The 17370-nt window shown below is 37.0% G+C and overlaps 1 protein-coding gene across 2 annotated transcripts; it reads left to right on the forward strand.

The window, feature by feature from the left end:
• Positions 1-2183: 2183 nt before the first annotated feature.
• LOC139476433 (YTH domain-containing family protein 1-like) lies at positions 2184-15399 on the forward strand. Of its 2 annotated transcripts, none has more exons than XM_071259407.1 (6): positions 2184-2408; positions 2576-2600; positions 3733-3806; positions 4996-6375; positions 13445-13487; positions 13717-15399. In XM_071259407.1, exons 1-5 carry the CDS (start codon positions 2388-2390, stop codon positions 13445-13447), a joined length of 1503 nt encoding a protein of 500 aa, XP_071115508.1. In that variant the 5' UTR covers positions 2184-2387; the 3' UTR covers positions 13448-13487; positions 13717-15399. The 2 variants fall into 2 exon arrangements, with proteins under 2 accessions (XP_071115508.1, XP_071115507.1); XM_071259406.1 differs by having other exon boundaries at positions 2185-2408; positions 4993-6375.
• The last annotated feature ends 1971 nt before the right edge of the window (positions 15400-17370 follow it).

Here is a 17370-nt window from a genome sequence, read left to right on the forward strand (position 1 = left end):
TGATGACATTAGCATATAACAAATATTGTTTTCGCACGGAATTGCAGAGTCTCTAATGAAATAAATACTGCAATGTATCAACTTGTATTACTCAATCGAAAATGGGGATGCTGAATATCCTTACATTTACCTTTTTTTGTGTCCTCAATAAAAATATAATAACGAAACAACAAAAATACAAACTGCACAAAATATATATATGACGCTGCAAATACCGACTTCCCCAGGAGGTAGAAACGAACTTGCGTTCTAACTGTGCCTTACCCATCTTGAAAATTATACTTGCAAATGAGTTGTCTTTAGTATGTATAGACCTGTTCGTTCTTTATCCAGGACAAAATAAAATCTAAAATGAATGAGCACTTTTCATATCAATGAGGGAACACTAGCAAACATTATTTTCAAACATATTCCATGGGTGAGTTCACAATTTTTGACCACCCAGTGTAAACCTCCCGTATAACAAAAAAACCAAACAGCATTGCACATCAAGGACATTTTACCGAATACCCAAAGGACTACTTCGTGGGAAGGCTCCAATATCATTGGTGTGATACCCAGGCAAATTATTCATCAATGCCCAGATTCTACTGAATTATCATGTACATGTTATGCACGTATACCGGCGTTCTCTTTCATGTTCCCGGCGCATAGACAGTCAATTGAAGCGTTAAATATAGTACAGTTGTGTCAGAACAAACTTGACAGATGTCTGACGTCGGAACCATTTATTGTTTAAGACGCGCTTCTCTTTGATGTCTAAACGGTAGCCGTCAACAATACGCCGATAACTCGCAGGATTAACAAAGTTAATTACACAGACTTCGATCCGACGTTGATCGAAGAATAGCTTGACAACTCCGACGCTAAGGACTTGCCACATAAGTGCTAATTAACCTGTAGAGAGACTTGAGTGACAGATGAAATAACCGACTGTTTGGGTGCATTGACTGCGCTTCCCCACGTGTATTCAGAAATTACGCCATCAATTAGTAGGATTGTATTCAGCATGAGCTCGCGCATAGACTGATACCCCGCCCTTGTTTATTGGTTTCGTTGGTTTTGGAAAGACGATCGAAGGATTGATAAGACACTTACAGCATTCCGTGAGATCACTTTTCACCTTCGTTCGACAGCCTGGGCTACCTGGAGTTCATGAGAAGCTCGCACCTGTTGATTGAATTACCTTCGATCACGGAGAGCCGTTGCCACTGGCCTATATTATCGCTCGTATGGCTGCTGTTTTGTCCAGTTTTGTTGATATTTGGAACGACAAGAGGTGGGATGACGTGTGTCGGGTAAGTATCCTTGTGCTCTAGCGTAATCTATACAGAGAGTACTGATCATTAAACCAAATTTCGTACACATAGTCACTTCTTTGAAAATAAGACATGTTTCCCATCATCTCGATGTCTTATTCAGATATCATTCTTTGGATTCATTTGAGGCCACGTCCACCGAAATACGTGTTTATATGAGGACGAAATTTAATATTACGAACTTCTTTATTATGAGGAACACAAAGTTTCGGAGCATATGCTTACTCCTTCATCAAGTGTCATTCGGCTGAGTAAGCATGTACTCCGAAACGTTGTGCTCCTCATAATAAAGAAGTTGACATCCATAAATTCTCTTCCTTATGTGTATCATTTCTAAACGCCTTTCAAACACGAACTATCCATATATTGAGACTTGGTCACAGTGTAATATCTAATCTATCTATCTAATATCAGTTAGTGATTTTGTACTCACCGATTAATATATATTTTAGTAAAAAGACAATTATAATATTAGTTAGCATATAAGTTTATTGAAGTGATATTAATATAACATGTATGTTTTTATACTATTTTGAGAAGAAATATATAAATGTACTAAACAGAGAAAAATAAGAAATGTTTATATAGCTGGCCTATAAGACAGGTGCTAGTATAGGTAAATTACGAGTCATCTGTCTTTATTTTTGTGGTGTGGGGAATAAAATATATAACAAACACACTTTTTGCAAGGTTTTGAAGTTAACATTTAATGTTACTACAATAATAGATCTTGTATTACTGGATATTATTCTCACAAAATGTTGTTGATGTTGAAATTCCCGGGTTGGGCACCTGGGGCGTTCACCTGCCGTCGATACAGGATATAGGTGAAATATGACGTCACTTTGTCACGTGAGTCCACGCGGGATCGAGGCACATGCGCAGCCGCCGCCATTGTTCTTGGATCAGTGGAAGGGGATATTAGTGTCATTTTTCTGGACATTTTTTCGTTGGAAAGGACCTATTTTAAACCAAAAAGTGTGCCGATTGCTTCTTTAACAACATTTTGTGTGATCAGACTGTGAAAAGACATTTGTTATCCCTTCAAGGACTCAAAATCTTAGTGTGATGTCTGCAAGTGTAGATCAGGTATGGAGTTCCCGTCCATGCGATCGGCCATCTTACACCAAGTGCTAAGAATGTCGGTCGCGCTTGTTCGATAGTGGTAGTTTTCTGTCGCAATATGGTTTGTATAGTGTTTGAATAAACTAATGACATGTTTTTGTTTAATTTCATATCCACCGATTCCCGTATAGAGGACAAAAGGACAGCCAAATCAAGGTATATATTGGTTACTATCCCGAGTCCTAATCAAAGGGGCAGAATTTAGGCGACGTGACACGCCATCTCTTCCGATTATATATAGGCCACGTTTGATAACACCAGAGTCCATTTTCTCCATATGGAAGACTCGACAGTTAGCTTATATATATGATGTGTGGGTCCAGTTAAGCAGTTGCTTTGACATTTATTTGATATATAAGGAGTCTCGTTCGATTTGAACTGGACTATGCGGAAGGTTTTACAGAAACCACTTTACCGCCATTATTTGGAGTTGGGCGAGGCATGTTCGGTTTGCAGGTCTCCGATATTATATGTGACGCAATTCTGTGCAAAGAAAAGTGTCCGATGAACATGTGTACTGTTTGTGATAGAGCAGTTCGTTTTGAAATGAGATTATATCAGTTAGTTTGAAGGTCGAGTTGAAGAAATAACTACACGAACTCGGTATACTTCCTGGATTGAGACATGCCCCAGGAGTTTTCTTGCTGTAACAATTTTCTTGCTGGTTGCCACGATTGTTTATAATTTTAGTCTCAAAATCGTAGATATAATTAAGGAAATGAGATTGTTTTGATAGTTATAATACGCCTGTCATGCTAGGTTAACGTTGCTTATGTAACACCTCCAAGTACACATCAAGGGTGTGATTGTAATTTGGGAAAAACCTGGTACATGCTGAATAATCACTTATGTATGTTGAAAGTTAAGATTCTCATTCATGTAGGCCTGCGCACTGAATGAAGATTTGATGTGAAATTGTTTGAAAGTGTATGTAAGTTGTAACCATGGTTATTCAAGTCAGGTTGGGGTAACCACAGGTCAGCGTATGCATTTGCTACAATACAAAGTAATGTCCCCAATATAGTATTATTGATAACACGATCAGCTTATAATGTAAATGAACATTATGATATTTTGCATAGTACTTATTTATCGAAACAATGGTTAAATCAATGTGACATGTCATGGGATTTATGGGCTGTAAAGATGTGCACAACCCTCACATCACTCTTTAAGAGCATCTTTTATATTTCTCTTTTGAAGTCATTTGCAACCTATCTAGAATACAACACAGTAAAATTTACAAATGTGTAATGATAATGCCACAAACAACTTGTTTTGTTTCAAGTGTCCAATGGTCCCAATAAAGATTCCGGCGTGAAAGACGAAGAGTTCGACCAATACCTTCAACCACCCCACCAGGTACGTCCCAGTGATTAGTGAAGGAATTTCATTGGTGACCAATAGGTCATATTTGGTTTGTCACAGTTGATGGATCATTACTTTAACTGGTCACATTTTGGTCTTTCACTATAACTAGATGACCTTTTTTTTCATGCCATGAAATACTGTCCTTTTCAAAACTTGATTGTATAATTCATTAATCAGTATTTATAGATTCAGTTAAGTGTTTTTGTAATTTTTCAGTCATCAATATTATAAGTTTTTAGTTTCTAGATTTGTCAGCACCATACCCATGCCTGTGGGTTTCACCGGAGTGGTAAGACCTGCATCACTTTGGGCTTTCCTCCCACATTAAGCTGAGACGCCACTATGTAACTGGAATACTGTTGAAATCGGCGTTAAGCCCAACTCACCCACCCTTTAAGTGTTTAACAGGTTATAGCTAAAACGAACCCACACCATACTCGTACTTTTGCAAGGCGAAAACAGCACCTCATATTTTTTCACTTAAGTTTTGAACAAGCAAGAAATGAAATTAAAATTACATGTTCACATACAAACACATCTTATTGTGAAATGTTAATCACCATAAAACAAAAAAATAGCCTATGTGACAATTGTTCGGTGTTTAACGCTGCCTTCAGCAATATTCCAGCTATATGACGGCGGTCTGTAAATAGAATCTGGGCCAGACAATCCAGTGATTGATATCATGTGCATCGTAGTCTGTTGAGATGCGATGGCATGCATCAACCAAGTCGGCAAGTCTAACCACCCGATCCTGTTAGTCGCCTCTTGCGACAATCATAGTCACCTTTCATGGCAAGCATGGGTTGCTGAAGACCCATTCTACCACGGATCTTCATGGGTACTATGTGACAATGATACATAACAATGATGTTAGTTCCATGTTGAAATAAAACACAAATACAATCAAAGTTACCAATAAATAAAGCATAAATACTACCACATAAAATGTGTTTTCTTAATTGTTAAATATAAGGTGCAGTTATTCCTTGTCCTCCACTATCTGTTTATACGAAAATGGTGAAGTTTTGCAGAGGTGCAATTTTGCAACAGCCATTAAGTATGACAAGTTCAATGAATTGATATATTTGAGGGCTTAAAGCATCCCAGTGTACTTACATTGTTTTTCGTGGAAAGTGTCCTGAAGACTTGTTGAGTTTCAATGTTTTTGTTTCAGCAGGCTGGCTACAGTACCGCACCAATGTCAAGCCCTGGAGTTTCCGACCCCTTCCTGCCCAGTTACTACACTCCGTCGATGTCGTTTCCGTACATGGACCAAGGACTTGGTGCTGGACCCTGGTCAAATGGCGGGGATCCACCCATGTTTTCAATGACCAGTTATGACTACAATGGAATTTTCAATAGTTTTGGTTACCCACCTTTTGGGTGGGATTACTCACCGGACTATTGGGGAAATGCAGGCCAGGGACAGAAAAATAACCGACAATACACTGAGGAATATTACAGGCCTGATCAAATGATGCCAGCTGAGGCTTATACTGGTATGAATGGTGAACTTGATCGTGATGGCGTTAATAGTGTGGAACAGGGATTGAAAGGAATGAACTTGGGAGATGGAAAGAAAATGGAGAGTGTTGGAAATGATATGGGAGTTGAACAGAATGGTAATGTGGGTGGTCCTCAGGGGCCTCCCATGGTGACTGGGGGTGGGTCCCAAGCTCCAAAGAAAGCATCTTGGGCTGCCATTGCAAGTCAGCCAGCACGTCCTCAGCCTCAGATGAAACCTAGGACAATTCCAAGAGCGCCTGTGAATCCCAACAAGCATAACATGGACATAGGCACTTGGGACAATCGAGGAAACTCTGGTAATCGCCAGCAACAACAGCCAAGACAGGGATTTAGTGCTCCTCGACGACAAATGACACCTTACAATTCTGGGAACTCAACTTCTAACAACCAAAACAACTCTGGTGGCAATGCAGGAGGCAGTTCGTCAACCTCTGCATCTGCATCTGCTTCGGCAAGTGCTGCTGCTGCAGTATCGCACCCTGTGTTGGACAGGCTGAAATCGGTCAATCAGTATAATCCCAAAGAGTATAATTTGAACCCCAAAGGAGCCCGCTTCTTTGTTATCAAGAGCTATTCGGAGGATGATATTCACCGATCGATTAAGTACAGCATCTGGTGTAGTACAGAACATGGAAACAAACGACTAGATGCTGCCATCCGTGAGCGAGAAGGAAAGGGGCCTGTCTATCTTCTGTATAGCGTGAACGGTAGTGGCCATTTCTGTGGATTGGCTCAAATGATGTCGCCTGTGGATTATTTGAAAAATTGTGGCGTATGGGCTCAGGATAAGTGGAAGGGTTCCTTTGAAGTGAAGTGGATCTATGTCAAGGATGTCCCCAACAGCCAGCTGCGACACATACGCCTGGAGAACAATGAGAATAAACCCGTGACAAACTCTCGGGACACTCAGGAGGTTCCACCAGAGAAAGGCAAACAAGTGTTGAAAATCTTCCACAATTATAAGCACACAACGTCTATCTTTGATGACTTTATTCACTATGAGAAGCGCCAAGAAGAAGATGTCAAGAAGGTATGTATTGGGGTTTGATAGGTTTGGTACAGGTAAGTATGAAGCACAGACAATAAAAAAAGTTGCAACAACTTCCATGAGCCATAACACACTGGCAAATCCGACATTGATTACTGATAGCGTCAAATTCAAATAGAGACAGTAATGCTTAAAACTCTGCAAGCACTGAACATCATTTGTGATGACTTTTTGATACACACAGAAGTAGATTTAACGACAAATTTGTATGTAGCCAGCAGGGCTTCCTTGTATAAGTTACTGGCCTTTCTCCAGACAGGTCTATAACTAAATGGTGGTAGCTGCAAAATAGGAGTACCTGAGGTCACGTTGCCAGCGAGCAGGTTCCTGAAAAGTTTAGAACTCTTTCTCTGCACTCAGATTAATTTTAGCTTCCATTTGCCTCATTTCATGGTGATATATGAGCAAATAAAGAAGTTGCGGTACACATTACAAAAGGACGTCCAGTTGTCATTCTACTTTTTAATTTTGACCAGCCAGACAGGCCTTCTAATTTGTTTCAGCAAACCCTTTGTGATTTAAAGTGACCACAGGCCAATGGTCCAGCACTTAAATCGACTCATGTGCATATGGGGACTAGGTGTGACTGTAAGGGATATTATCACAATTGCAGTAGTATTAAAGCCAACTGGATAATTATATTAATCATTGTAATAGAAATTAATAAAGTATTGCTGACATCTCATTTTTATCTCCCTACTACACAACTGAAACCAAGGGAAAGTAACTCTAGTCTTAGTTGTCATATTTCTTGTGGACCAACAACAAAGACAGGTTTGAAATTAACATAAAACATGTATGATTTATAACTAATTGCAACTATTGAAACTATCAAATGTGCATACTATCAACGAGACACGTGAAGATCTTCGATAGAATAAGTTCTTCAGCAACCCATTCTTGCCATAAAAGCCAACTATGTTTGTCGTAAGAGGCAAGTTACGAGATCGGTAGGTCAAGCTCGCTGACATGTGATGCATGTCGTCGTATTCCAATTGCATGGATTGATGCTCATGTCAATCACTGGATTGTCTGGTCCAGACTAGATTATTTACAGACTGCAATCATAAAGTTGGAATATTGCTGTGTGCTGAAACAAAACAAACTGTCAACGATATTGGCATTTTAAGATATACTACTCAAAAGAAGTTAAGGATCACCCTATTTCATTTTGGTAATGTTAATCTGTCATGGCATGAGAGATTAACTAATGTAATATGAAAGAATCAGGTGATCCTTAACTTCTTTTGAGTAGCATACATTAATTTTGTACTTACTATTGGGCAAACAATTTTGATAGTTGTACAACCATTACACTCCTAATGGGGACACACGCACTCAGCATTTGCAACATTGATGATCCAGCTATTCTATTAGTATTACATGTATACCTGGGAACCGATCGCTGCGATAGCTTTGTTTAGGAAGTGAAAACAACTATCTCAGTACTAATTTGGCACAGTTTCTCTGATCATGAGCTTTGATTGGACGTTTATTTTTTCAATCGAATTGGGCTCAAACAAAAGCTATGGTAGTAGGTTTGTCGATGGTTATTTATCATAATAGAATGGAGATATACACTGATGAAAACAGCTTATGACAGATTTATCCTTCTTAACATTATTTATCATTAGGCAGACCCATGTAGTCAATCACTGGATTGTCTCTTCCGGGCTTGATATAATTTACAGACATTACACGCATACAACATGCCCTCTCATTTGTCTCTGCACAGAGATAAGTAGCCTGTATTGTCTCAGGAATGATATCTCTGCTTTCGCATTATGACATAGTAGATTTTTAATAGTTATTTAATCTCATTTGAATCCGCTCTTTTACTCTGGTATGATACCTCATGTTGATCTGAGGACATCCCCATAAAAGGTCACTTCAGGTGAAGCGATCGAAATGAAAGATGTGTGGGTTCTTGAGTCAGTTGTGTTTCAGCTTTCTAAAAGTTTCAGGTGATATTGCTGGAACATTGCTTAAAGTGGCGTAAAACCATACTCACTCGTCAACAAGAGTGACTGTCAGGTGATAAAAAATGGCATCTTTCTGTCTTCAAAGACATTTAAGACGGAACACTTATATTGGGAAATGTATTAATGCAATTGGCTCTTAAGGATGTTTGCTGGTCTTCAGGTTTTTTTGTGGGGACATGTATTTATAAGTGGTCACCAGCACAACTTGTGAAAGAGTCAACTGTCTAACAGAAAACATGGTTGCTGAGCAACATCACAGGTTCTCACTCACGCATTGTTGACACGTCTAGTTATTTTTGGATGAAAAAACATTGATGTTAATGTCACATCTTGAAACAAATGCAGTTGCCTGAAAACTGAAGTATTTGAAAAGTCAGACAGATGTTAGTAGTTATTAATTTTTGTATATCTTCATATTGGAGATTGGTAGATCCCCACCATGATATTGCTGGAATATTGCTTAAAGTGGCGTAAAACCATACTCACTCGTCAACAAGAGTGACTGTCACTAGTGTCAGGTGATAAGAAATGGCATCTTTCTGTCTCCAAAAGACATTCAAGACGGAACACTTATTTTGGGAAATGTATTAATGAAATTGGCTCCTAAGGATGTTTGCTGGTCTTAAGGTGTTTTTATGAGGACATGTATTTATATGTGGTCACCAGCACAACTTGTGAAACAGATATTATTAGTTATTTATTTTTATATATCTTCATATTGGGGATTGGTAGTTCCCCACCGTGATAAGTCTGCAAATAATTGGTCACAATTTGATGTGCTGAGATGTAATAAATCTATAATCATGGGTTTGAATGCCCCTGATTATGATCCTTGGATCATCAGCACCATAACAATTTGCGATGATTGTCCAGGACCTGCTTCCCTATTAATTTTTATCCTACATTAGGCTGATGGTGTAACTATAATATTGTTCAAAGTGACATTAAGCTCATCCCAACTCACTCAGGCCATCAGGAAACTTAGACTGATAACCTGACCAGCTAGCCAAAAATAGCTTTCTTGAATTTGATCAATAATGGAATTTTGACCAGACCGGACAAGCTAACACTAAGTTTACAAGGCTAACACATTATTTGCAAACTGGCTTCAGGCAAATTGTTTACAGTACAATGTTTCTGAAATTCTCCCATGACGACTCCTCACCCATCAATATGTATTCTTATGGTTTGCATTGTAAATACGAGCAATGGTACAGATGCCTACACAGATAAAATTCTCATTATTTCAAACTTTCATTATAATGACAGCTGTCAACATGTTTAGTCCACTTGTCCTTATGATACAACATACAGCAAAACCCTTAAAAATGGCAAATGTCTACTAGTCTTTTATCATGTTAATGCTACCTCAACTATTGGACAGTTTGGCAAGGACTGTAGGACTCATGCCAATTTCTGTTGCTGAGTTGTCACCTTGCTTTTATAGCAACAAAAAGTAGTATGGAGGTTTTGATCAATATCAAACACAAATAACCATGTAAAAATGTTTAAGTTCCTATAGAACTTTCCCTGCTGTTTTTTTTAGATAATATGTTATGCATGCCAAGAAACCACTTGGGTTGAGTTAACTGCTTCCATATCAAGACAAAAATCAATGAATATTATGACACAATCAATATGAGGTAAATGGGTGCTTTCTCTGACTGGATACATCTATTGAGTATTGTTTCGCTGAACTAGAGTTTCCACTTGTTTGAGGCCATCTTCCCACGTCAGTCAAGTTGCTTTGACGGGACAAACGTTTTGACAACAGCAGTATATAAAACATGCTCACAAACATCATTGATAGGTCAGGGAGGGCAGTACTGTTAGTGTTGGGGCTGTTATTTCATGAGTGAGTACCATTCTTGCTTCATGAATTGACCATCTGGAGTAACCCTGAAATGTAGTTTATGTTGGTATGCCTTGCTCTATGGGTCAGAAATATAGTTTGTGAATCCAAAAGAATAACCAGTAGAGATTATCCGCCAAAACAAATTCCATTTGACGTAAAGAGCCAAAAAGCTGTTAAATTTATATGAATGGACAACTGAATCAAATGTAGCAAAGAATCCCTTTTATGGTTTATTGATATGACCATGATGACAGAAATAATGAACACATAAAAGAATGGGCACTGAAAAAGTGCTGTTACCAAGGGATGATTGCTTCTGTACAATTATGAAGCATATTTACCTTTCATATTTTCCCATACTTTCAACAACACAATGTTAATATAACTACAGACAGACAAAATAAGAAAAAGCCCATGTCTTTGCTTACTATGTTAACTGCTGTAAGTTGGTATTAATGATCATAATGGTAAAATCTCCTTAGATCCACATCACAGCTTTTATCTCTACAAATAATTGACCAATTTCAAAAGAAAAAATATGATTCTGTACAGTGTAAATGCAAAGTGCATTCAGTGTAGCTTATGAATGAATGTCTTGTAACAGTGTTTTGCTAAATTAGGCTATATATATTTTTGACCGACAAAAAGAACTTTCCTGAAATAAGAAAAAAGACCAATGACCAAATATTTTTAGGGCCTACCTGGGTTTTACTTTGACTTGACCTTGAAATAGGCACTAGTCCTGTAGTCCTTGCTAAACTGCCCAATGGTTAAGGTATCATAACGACTAGTAGAAAATTCATTTTTTAAGGGTTTTGCTTTGTTATCATTATAAGGACTAGTGGCCTAAAAATGTTAGTTTCTACTGCTGAGTCCAGGGGATCCTCAAAAATTAAATTTAAGGGTCCTTGCAGTCAATTTTAGGGGTTCTGTGAAGTAATGAAATGGCATAGTTAACTGCATACAGTTTGATAATTACTTAAGATCCTGGATTGAATCAGTGATCATGTGGACAGTAGTAATGTCTGATGGATGACATAACAGACACCCATAATTCATCTTGCTGTGTTTTAAAAACAATAAATATCATAGTACGTCCTAAAGGATGCAGCATATTTATTCTCTGCGTCCATTCAGCACATTTGTCCGTACTAGACACACATTTGTGAGTCGTGTAAAACAATTGTGGTAAAAAGTGAAATTAAAAAAACATGTTTTATCACTGTTATTTTTGGTAAGAAATTGTGAATAGTACATATGTGTATAAAAATCTTTATTCTAACAAAATTGTAGTTCTGTGAGGTGTGACCTAAGTGTTTGTTCTTTATTCACTAGTTGCAGTACTAATCTCAAAAGTTGCGTTGAATTATTTGGGGGGTCCCTAGACACTATAGCAGCATTTCAAACATTAAAATTATGTTGTTTGTTTAAAAATCACACTGAGAACACACGGTGTGTGGGTGTGCTTAATACTGTTTATTGAAACATGGCGCTTAATATGGTGAATACAGAAATATGTATTTTATATTCATGGATTTACAATCCTTGGATGATATGCTATTCATCTCTGGTGGTACCTATACACTAACACACATTAATTAGCCAGCTGATTAATGTTACCACAAATGTCTCCAGGGGTTGTACACCTTGCCACTAGTCTTGTGTAATGGAGGCAGCAAGGCAGGCAGCAGGTGCTTCGTATGGCTATCCCTATATCATTGTGTTTGTGTTATGTGATCAATATTTGTGAGCTTGGTGCTGGGCTGCTTGCTGAGATCATGAGTCATGCTGGGCCTGGAAATACATATCTGAGATAACAATGCTAGGTATCTATGAATTCTTTGCAATAGTGAATAGGAAAGGGAAGTAAGTGAATGAAGTGAATTCTTTTTTGTTTTAGAATAGTGTACTTTTGGAGAAGAAATATATCACTAATATCCTTTATTAATTATTCATGGTTAACATATGGCTTATGACAAGGAGTCATTGACTTTCATGCTTAATTTGAATACTGTTGAGGCTTCTTTTTTGTGTGCAGTTTATGTGTTGACCAAAAGGACTTCTGTCAAATTACTAAATAACATTTTTGTCAACTCTGATTGATGTTGATATTGTTTTGATATTGCCTCTGTAGACATTGAAGAGCAATGACCATTCTATTTTATGGATCACTTCACAAATAATTTATTAACAAAGGGGGCCCATGAAGATCCAGGTTATAAAAGGTATTCAGCTTGTCGTAAGAGACTGGCGTTCTTGTCAAAGAGACAACAAATAGGATTGGGTGGTCAGGCTCGCTGACTTATTTGATGCATGTCATCATATCCCAATTGCGTGGATTCAATCATTAGATTGTCCACTCCAGACTTGCTTATTGCCATCATATAACTGGAATATTGCTGAGTGTGGTGTTACCTTAAGCAACAAACAAATAAATATTAAAAAAAGGACATAGTATATTCAAATACCTAGATGTCATACAGAAAAAAGTGCCTCAATGCTTAACATAAATTAATCCTGGTACTTTTGATCAGGTTGTGCCTCATGGTTTTTGTCAATGTTAACAAATATGCATGTCCACTTGACATGTTCCAGTGAACATTCATCAAAGAATTTAATTTTTTAAATTTAGTCTTCAGCTGATAATAGTTACTGTTAAATTGTTTTCAAAATAATGATCGATCTCAATCAAAAAGGAACGTTAAATATGAACTTTTGATGATTTACCCATTTCTGTTTCATCAGCCTTACCCATTTGTGCCATCATCATATTGTGCAAATATTGTAATTGACAACAGTAATTCAGACATAGCAGGTTCAACACCAATCACTTCACAGTGGAAATCTGCTGTTTTCATTTTATGTTGTCAACATTATGGTTTTATTTTAGGCATGCTTCAGGTACATGGTAGATACTGTTTCCAGATAAACAATAGCCACCACCATATTTAGCAATATCCACTGTCACCAGGTGTTAAGAGGTTTTTATTTTTCCCGCAAAATTACATCATACGACTATACACATTATGATTTGTGTTACATGTTTGCCTGCCATTAACTGGGGTTGTTGAAAATATCATGCTAGATATGTCAAATCTATGGATACTTTATGTGCCTTTATTCCTTTGTTTGTCTTGTTTCATTTCTACATTGGCCTGGTAATTTTGTATATGGCATTTACTGTTTGAGACTTACACCTGTTTTCTGTTTGCAGTAAATGGCGGCGTGCTGTGTCGTTCTTGGCAAATTATGTAAAGGTTGGTTTAATTTTAATTCTTTTAACATAACAAGTGTGTTTATATTAACACTTATGTTAGAAAACGTAAGCTTATTTCTTTTTCTGGGTCAGATAGATTAAATCATTTCTAATGCTGTGAGGAATTGTATTTATAGATCATATTAGATGATACAACCTTTTGTTAAAAGAGGCTAATTGATCATATATTGCATCATTTGTAGTTTGCAAATATTTCTTTTCTTTTTCAGGAAGTAAAGTAACTCCCAATGAGGATTTTAATGCCAAGCAACGAGAACTGATGATTTTGCCATTGTGACACAATTTATCTATTTCTGGTTATGGAATGGACATTTTTCAAGGATTTAGACAACCTAGTAAGACATCGTCTTAGAAGACATAAAATTCACCTAATACTTTACCAATCAATTTTATTGTGGATGTGTACCACAGATAATCCATGATGGAAACTGACGTCAACAGACCAATGTAGCTTGTTGTACTGATGCCTAGATGGGTAATCTCCCTTGGTAAAGGGAGGCAACCCGTCTAAGACTTGTCTTCAGATGCTCTCTACCTGATCGAAGGTTTTAACACTCAGCTGCCACTCTGGGTCAAGACTCAAAGCCTCATGGTTTTACATTAGGCTACACAAGTGGACAAGATTGTGCCGTGATAATTCTTTTAAATGTGAAAAACTTGAAAAACTCATGAAAGACTTCAAATCGTGATAAAAACACTTTTCCAGTGATACAAACTCAGAACTTCAGTGAAAAACTAAGTTGTTTTTAAAACATTCGTGTACTGATTGCAGCAAAACAAGTTTGGAGCAGATGATTTTGTGGCCAATATGGCATCGTGTCTCTTCAAGCATGGAGCAAGCGAGCGCCACTGTTGTTGCTACTGGACTTGCAGCTTGTGCCCGTGGGATTGGTAGCATTTTGTTTCAGTTATCCCAATAAAGTGTATACTAAGCATGTGTATGTAGAGCTTCGTTGATTCTTTACACAGTATTTCCTCTCATTTAGTGCTCTATATAAGTTGCTCACCTTTTTGTCAGGTTCAACTAAAACCTGTGACTTGATGCTCAACACTGAAATAGCAGGGGCACTTTTGAGATGGATGTATAGAAATATTTTCTGATGAATATGAACATTTTCGATGTTGCAAGACTAATTTGTCGCTCATTGTGAAACACTGGATCCAGTTTTAAGTATTGTTTTTATTATGAATATTTTATGTACCCTTATGTTGTTTAGCATATTGCCAGAGGAAGAATTGTTATATCTTGCGACTTATTATTGTAATCTGGGATGCATTTTGAAATATTTGTAATAAACAGCACGAGAGACATCACAAAGAATACCCCTAATTCCTGAGAGGTTAAAGTGGGAGATGCTTTTGAGAAAGGAAAAAGATTTATCCTTAATTACATAAAGTAAAACACAAAGCATTGATCCAGTATCCTGTCCAGCACAAGATCATGCACTTGTTATATAACATGAATTGATTTTGGAACCAGAAATTTATTCATGTAATTGTACCTTACAATACACTTGGCATCCCTAGATTTCAGTTGTTTGACAAATTGGTGATACTTAGCTGGAGCACAACAGATAATGATTGCTCTGATTCGAGGTGTCATTTCTATTTTGTTACTGGAAGTGATCATGAATCTGAGGAAACTATTGTCTAAATGAGAGGAAATAGTCATTCAATCGTATCATTATTTTCAAATTCACTTAATCTGAAAGGATAGGATTCTATTTGATTTTGCTGATCTAGTAGTAGTGCTGACAGTTCTCATCAAGTTTTGATTTTTCCTTCATTCGTATCCAGGCTCAAAGATTTCCATATTACAACTATACAATGTTTGAATGTTTATCATAGTTGTCAAGAAGATATGTAATGGAATAAAATGTTGACAAGATAAAGTGTGCATATGAGATTATCAATTATTTCAAGCTAGGGTAAATAAAATGTTAAGTTTGCTGAAAGAATGTTACATTATTCAGCTGATATTAAATTTGTGTATTGTAATTGTTTTCTCATCAGTCAAAAGTGGACTTAGTTAAACATTTTTTGTTGATGAATTGTCTCAATGGCTTTCAGGGCTCCACAATGAACTCACAACACACATGGTATATAATTTTAACATAGGGCCTCGAAAATGATAAGTACATGTTGTGGGATTTATCTTCACATTCAAAATTTAAGAAATATTCTTTCAATGTAGTGTCTGCAATGTTTGATTAAACATGAGGCAATTTCAGTTATTAAGAAATTTTCAAATTATGCTTTCTGGATTAGGACTTTAATGTGTTTCATTACATGAACCAGTTCATTTCGGAGTACCAAGAATTTATTGTGAATTTGTTAAATTGTCATGTCAATCATGAAAGAGACAAGTGTTTAGCTGTATAGAATAGATAAGAAAAGGTGTTAGTTTTGTCGTTTTATGGTATATGCTGATTCATTGACTTGTCACAGAGAAAGTGATTCATGCTTGCTGTTGAATGGAAAGTTATCTCTTCCTCATCTGAGATGCGACACAACAGGATGTGAAGTCATTACTGCTGTGATGATTTATCTTGGGTGAACTTGGTCAATCACAAGCAACAATGAGTAGTATTGGAACACCAACAAATATACATGCATTAAATAGTTAAAATAACAATTTAAATAACCAATGTTCCAAATATGTAGAGCCAAATACCTCAAGTATTTGAATGCCCTCATGTAAACATACACTACAACAAATAAGGTTTGGAAATAACATTATTCTAACACTATCAGATATACATATATTTAATGAAAATTACCAATGTTGGTGTTGTGGTATTTGAATACAGTCAGGTCAAATTGAAACATTTGTGGAAAATAACCACTGGTATTTCTATTTGAATACAATTGTGGAAATATCTGTTCATATAGTATTTCAACATCACATGTACATTTTATAAAAATAACAAAAACATTGTGGAAATAACCATTTCAAAATACTTATATGATATGTGACTGCTATCTGATCGACATGCATTCTAGGTTTTGAAAATTTTCGACAGTATTCAAACACCAGCAGATAAACGTGTTTAATGAAAATATTTGTTAAGACTTTAATGCTACGCTTTGTGAATACAATCAGAAATACACATTAAACGAAAACGAAGTTATTTCAAATACACGCACTTAATAAAAATATTATTTGTTGAAATAATCTAGTGTAATCGAATATTACAGGGGCACGGGTGGCCCAGTCGTCTGAGGCGCCGCGATTCGCTGTGCAGAGTTGCGTCCCTTGGGCACAACAGATTGAGGGTTCGAATCCCGGTTTGCCCCGATTATGTTTCTAGGTTTGTCAGCACCATACCCGTGCTCGTGGGTTTCACCGAAGTGGTAAACGTCCGAGACCTGCATCACTTCGGGCTTTCCTACCGACATTATGCTGACACGCCAGGATATAACTGGAATACTGTTGAAAACGGTGTTATACCCAACTCACTCACTCTAACATTACACCAAAACTTATGGAAATGGCCGATTTCAAATATTCAATTTAAGCATTCGATCAAGATACCAGTAAATTACGTGAACATATACACGCATTTATAATAATAAACATTGTTGCAAATAGCCATTGTTTAAAATACCTGAAGGACTCTTTGCATGTTATTAAATTTATATAACGTTTGTAGAAGTTATCAGTTTCAAATATCTTTAGTATGTATCATCAGTCTCACTTCAGGAAGGTGCAACAACAATGAGGTATTGCATTTATGATCTCATCTGTTTTAAGGGTCGGACGACCTTGTGTAGAGTTGTGTGTTGGGCGTGCCAGAAACATTTGATCGTATGTTCTAAGTTTCCACCAGATTGTTTAAGTTGGTATTTCAACATCGGCACCA

This window comes from Haliotis cracherodii, unplaced genomic scaffold (assembly GCF_022045235.1).
Source record: "Haliotis cracherodii isolate W230 unplaced genomic scaffold, xgHalCrac1.p SCAF_1, whole genome shotgun sequence".
Lineage (NCBI taxonomy): Eukaryota > Metazoa > Mollusca > Gastropoda > Lepetellida > Haliotidae > Haliotis > Haliotis cracherodii.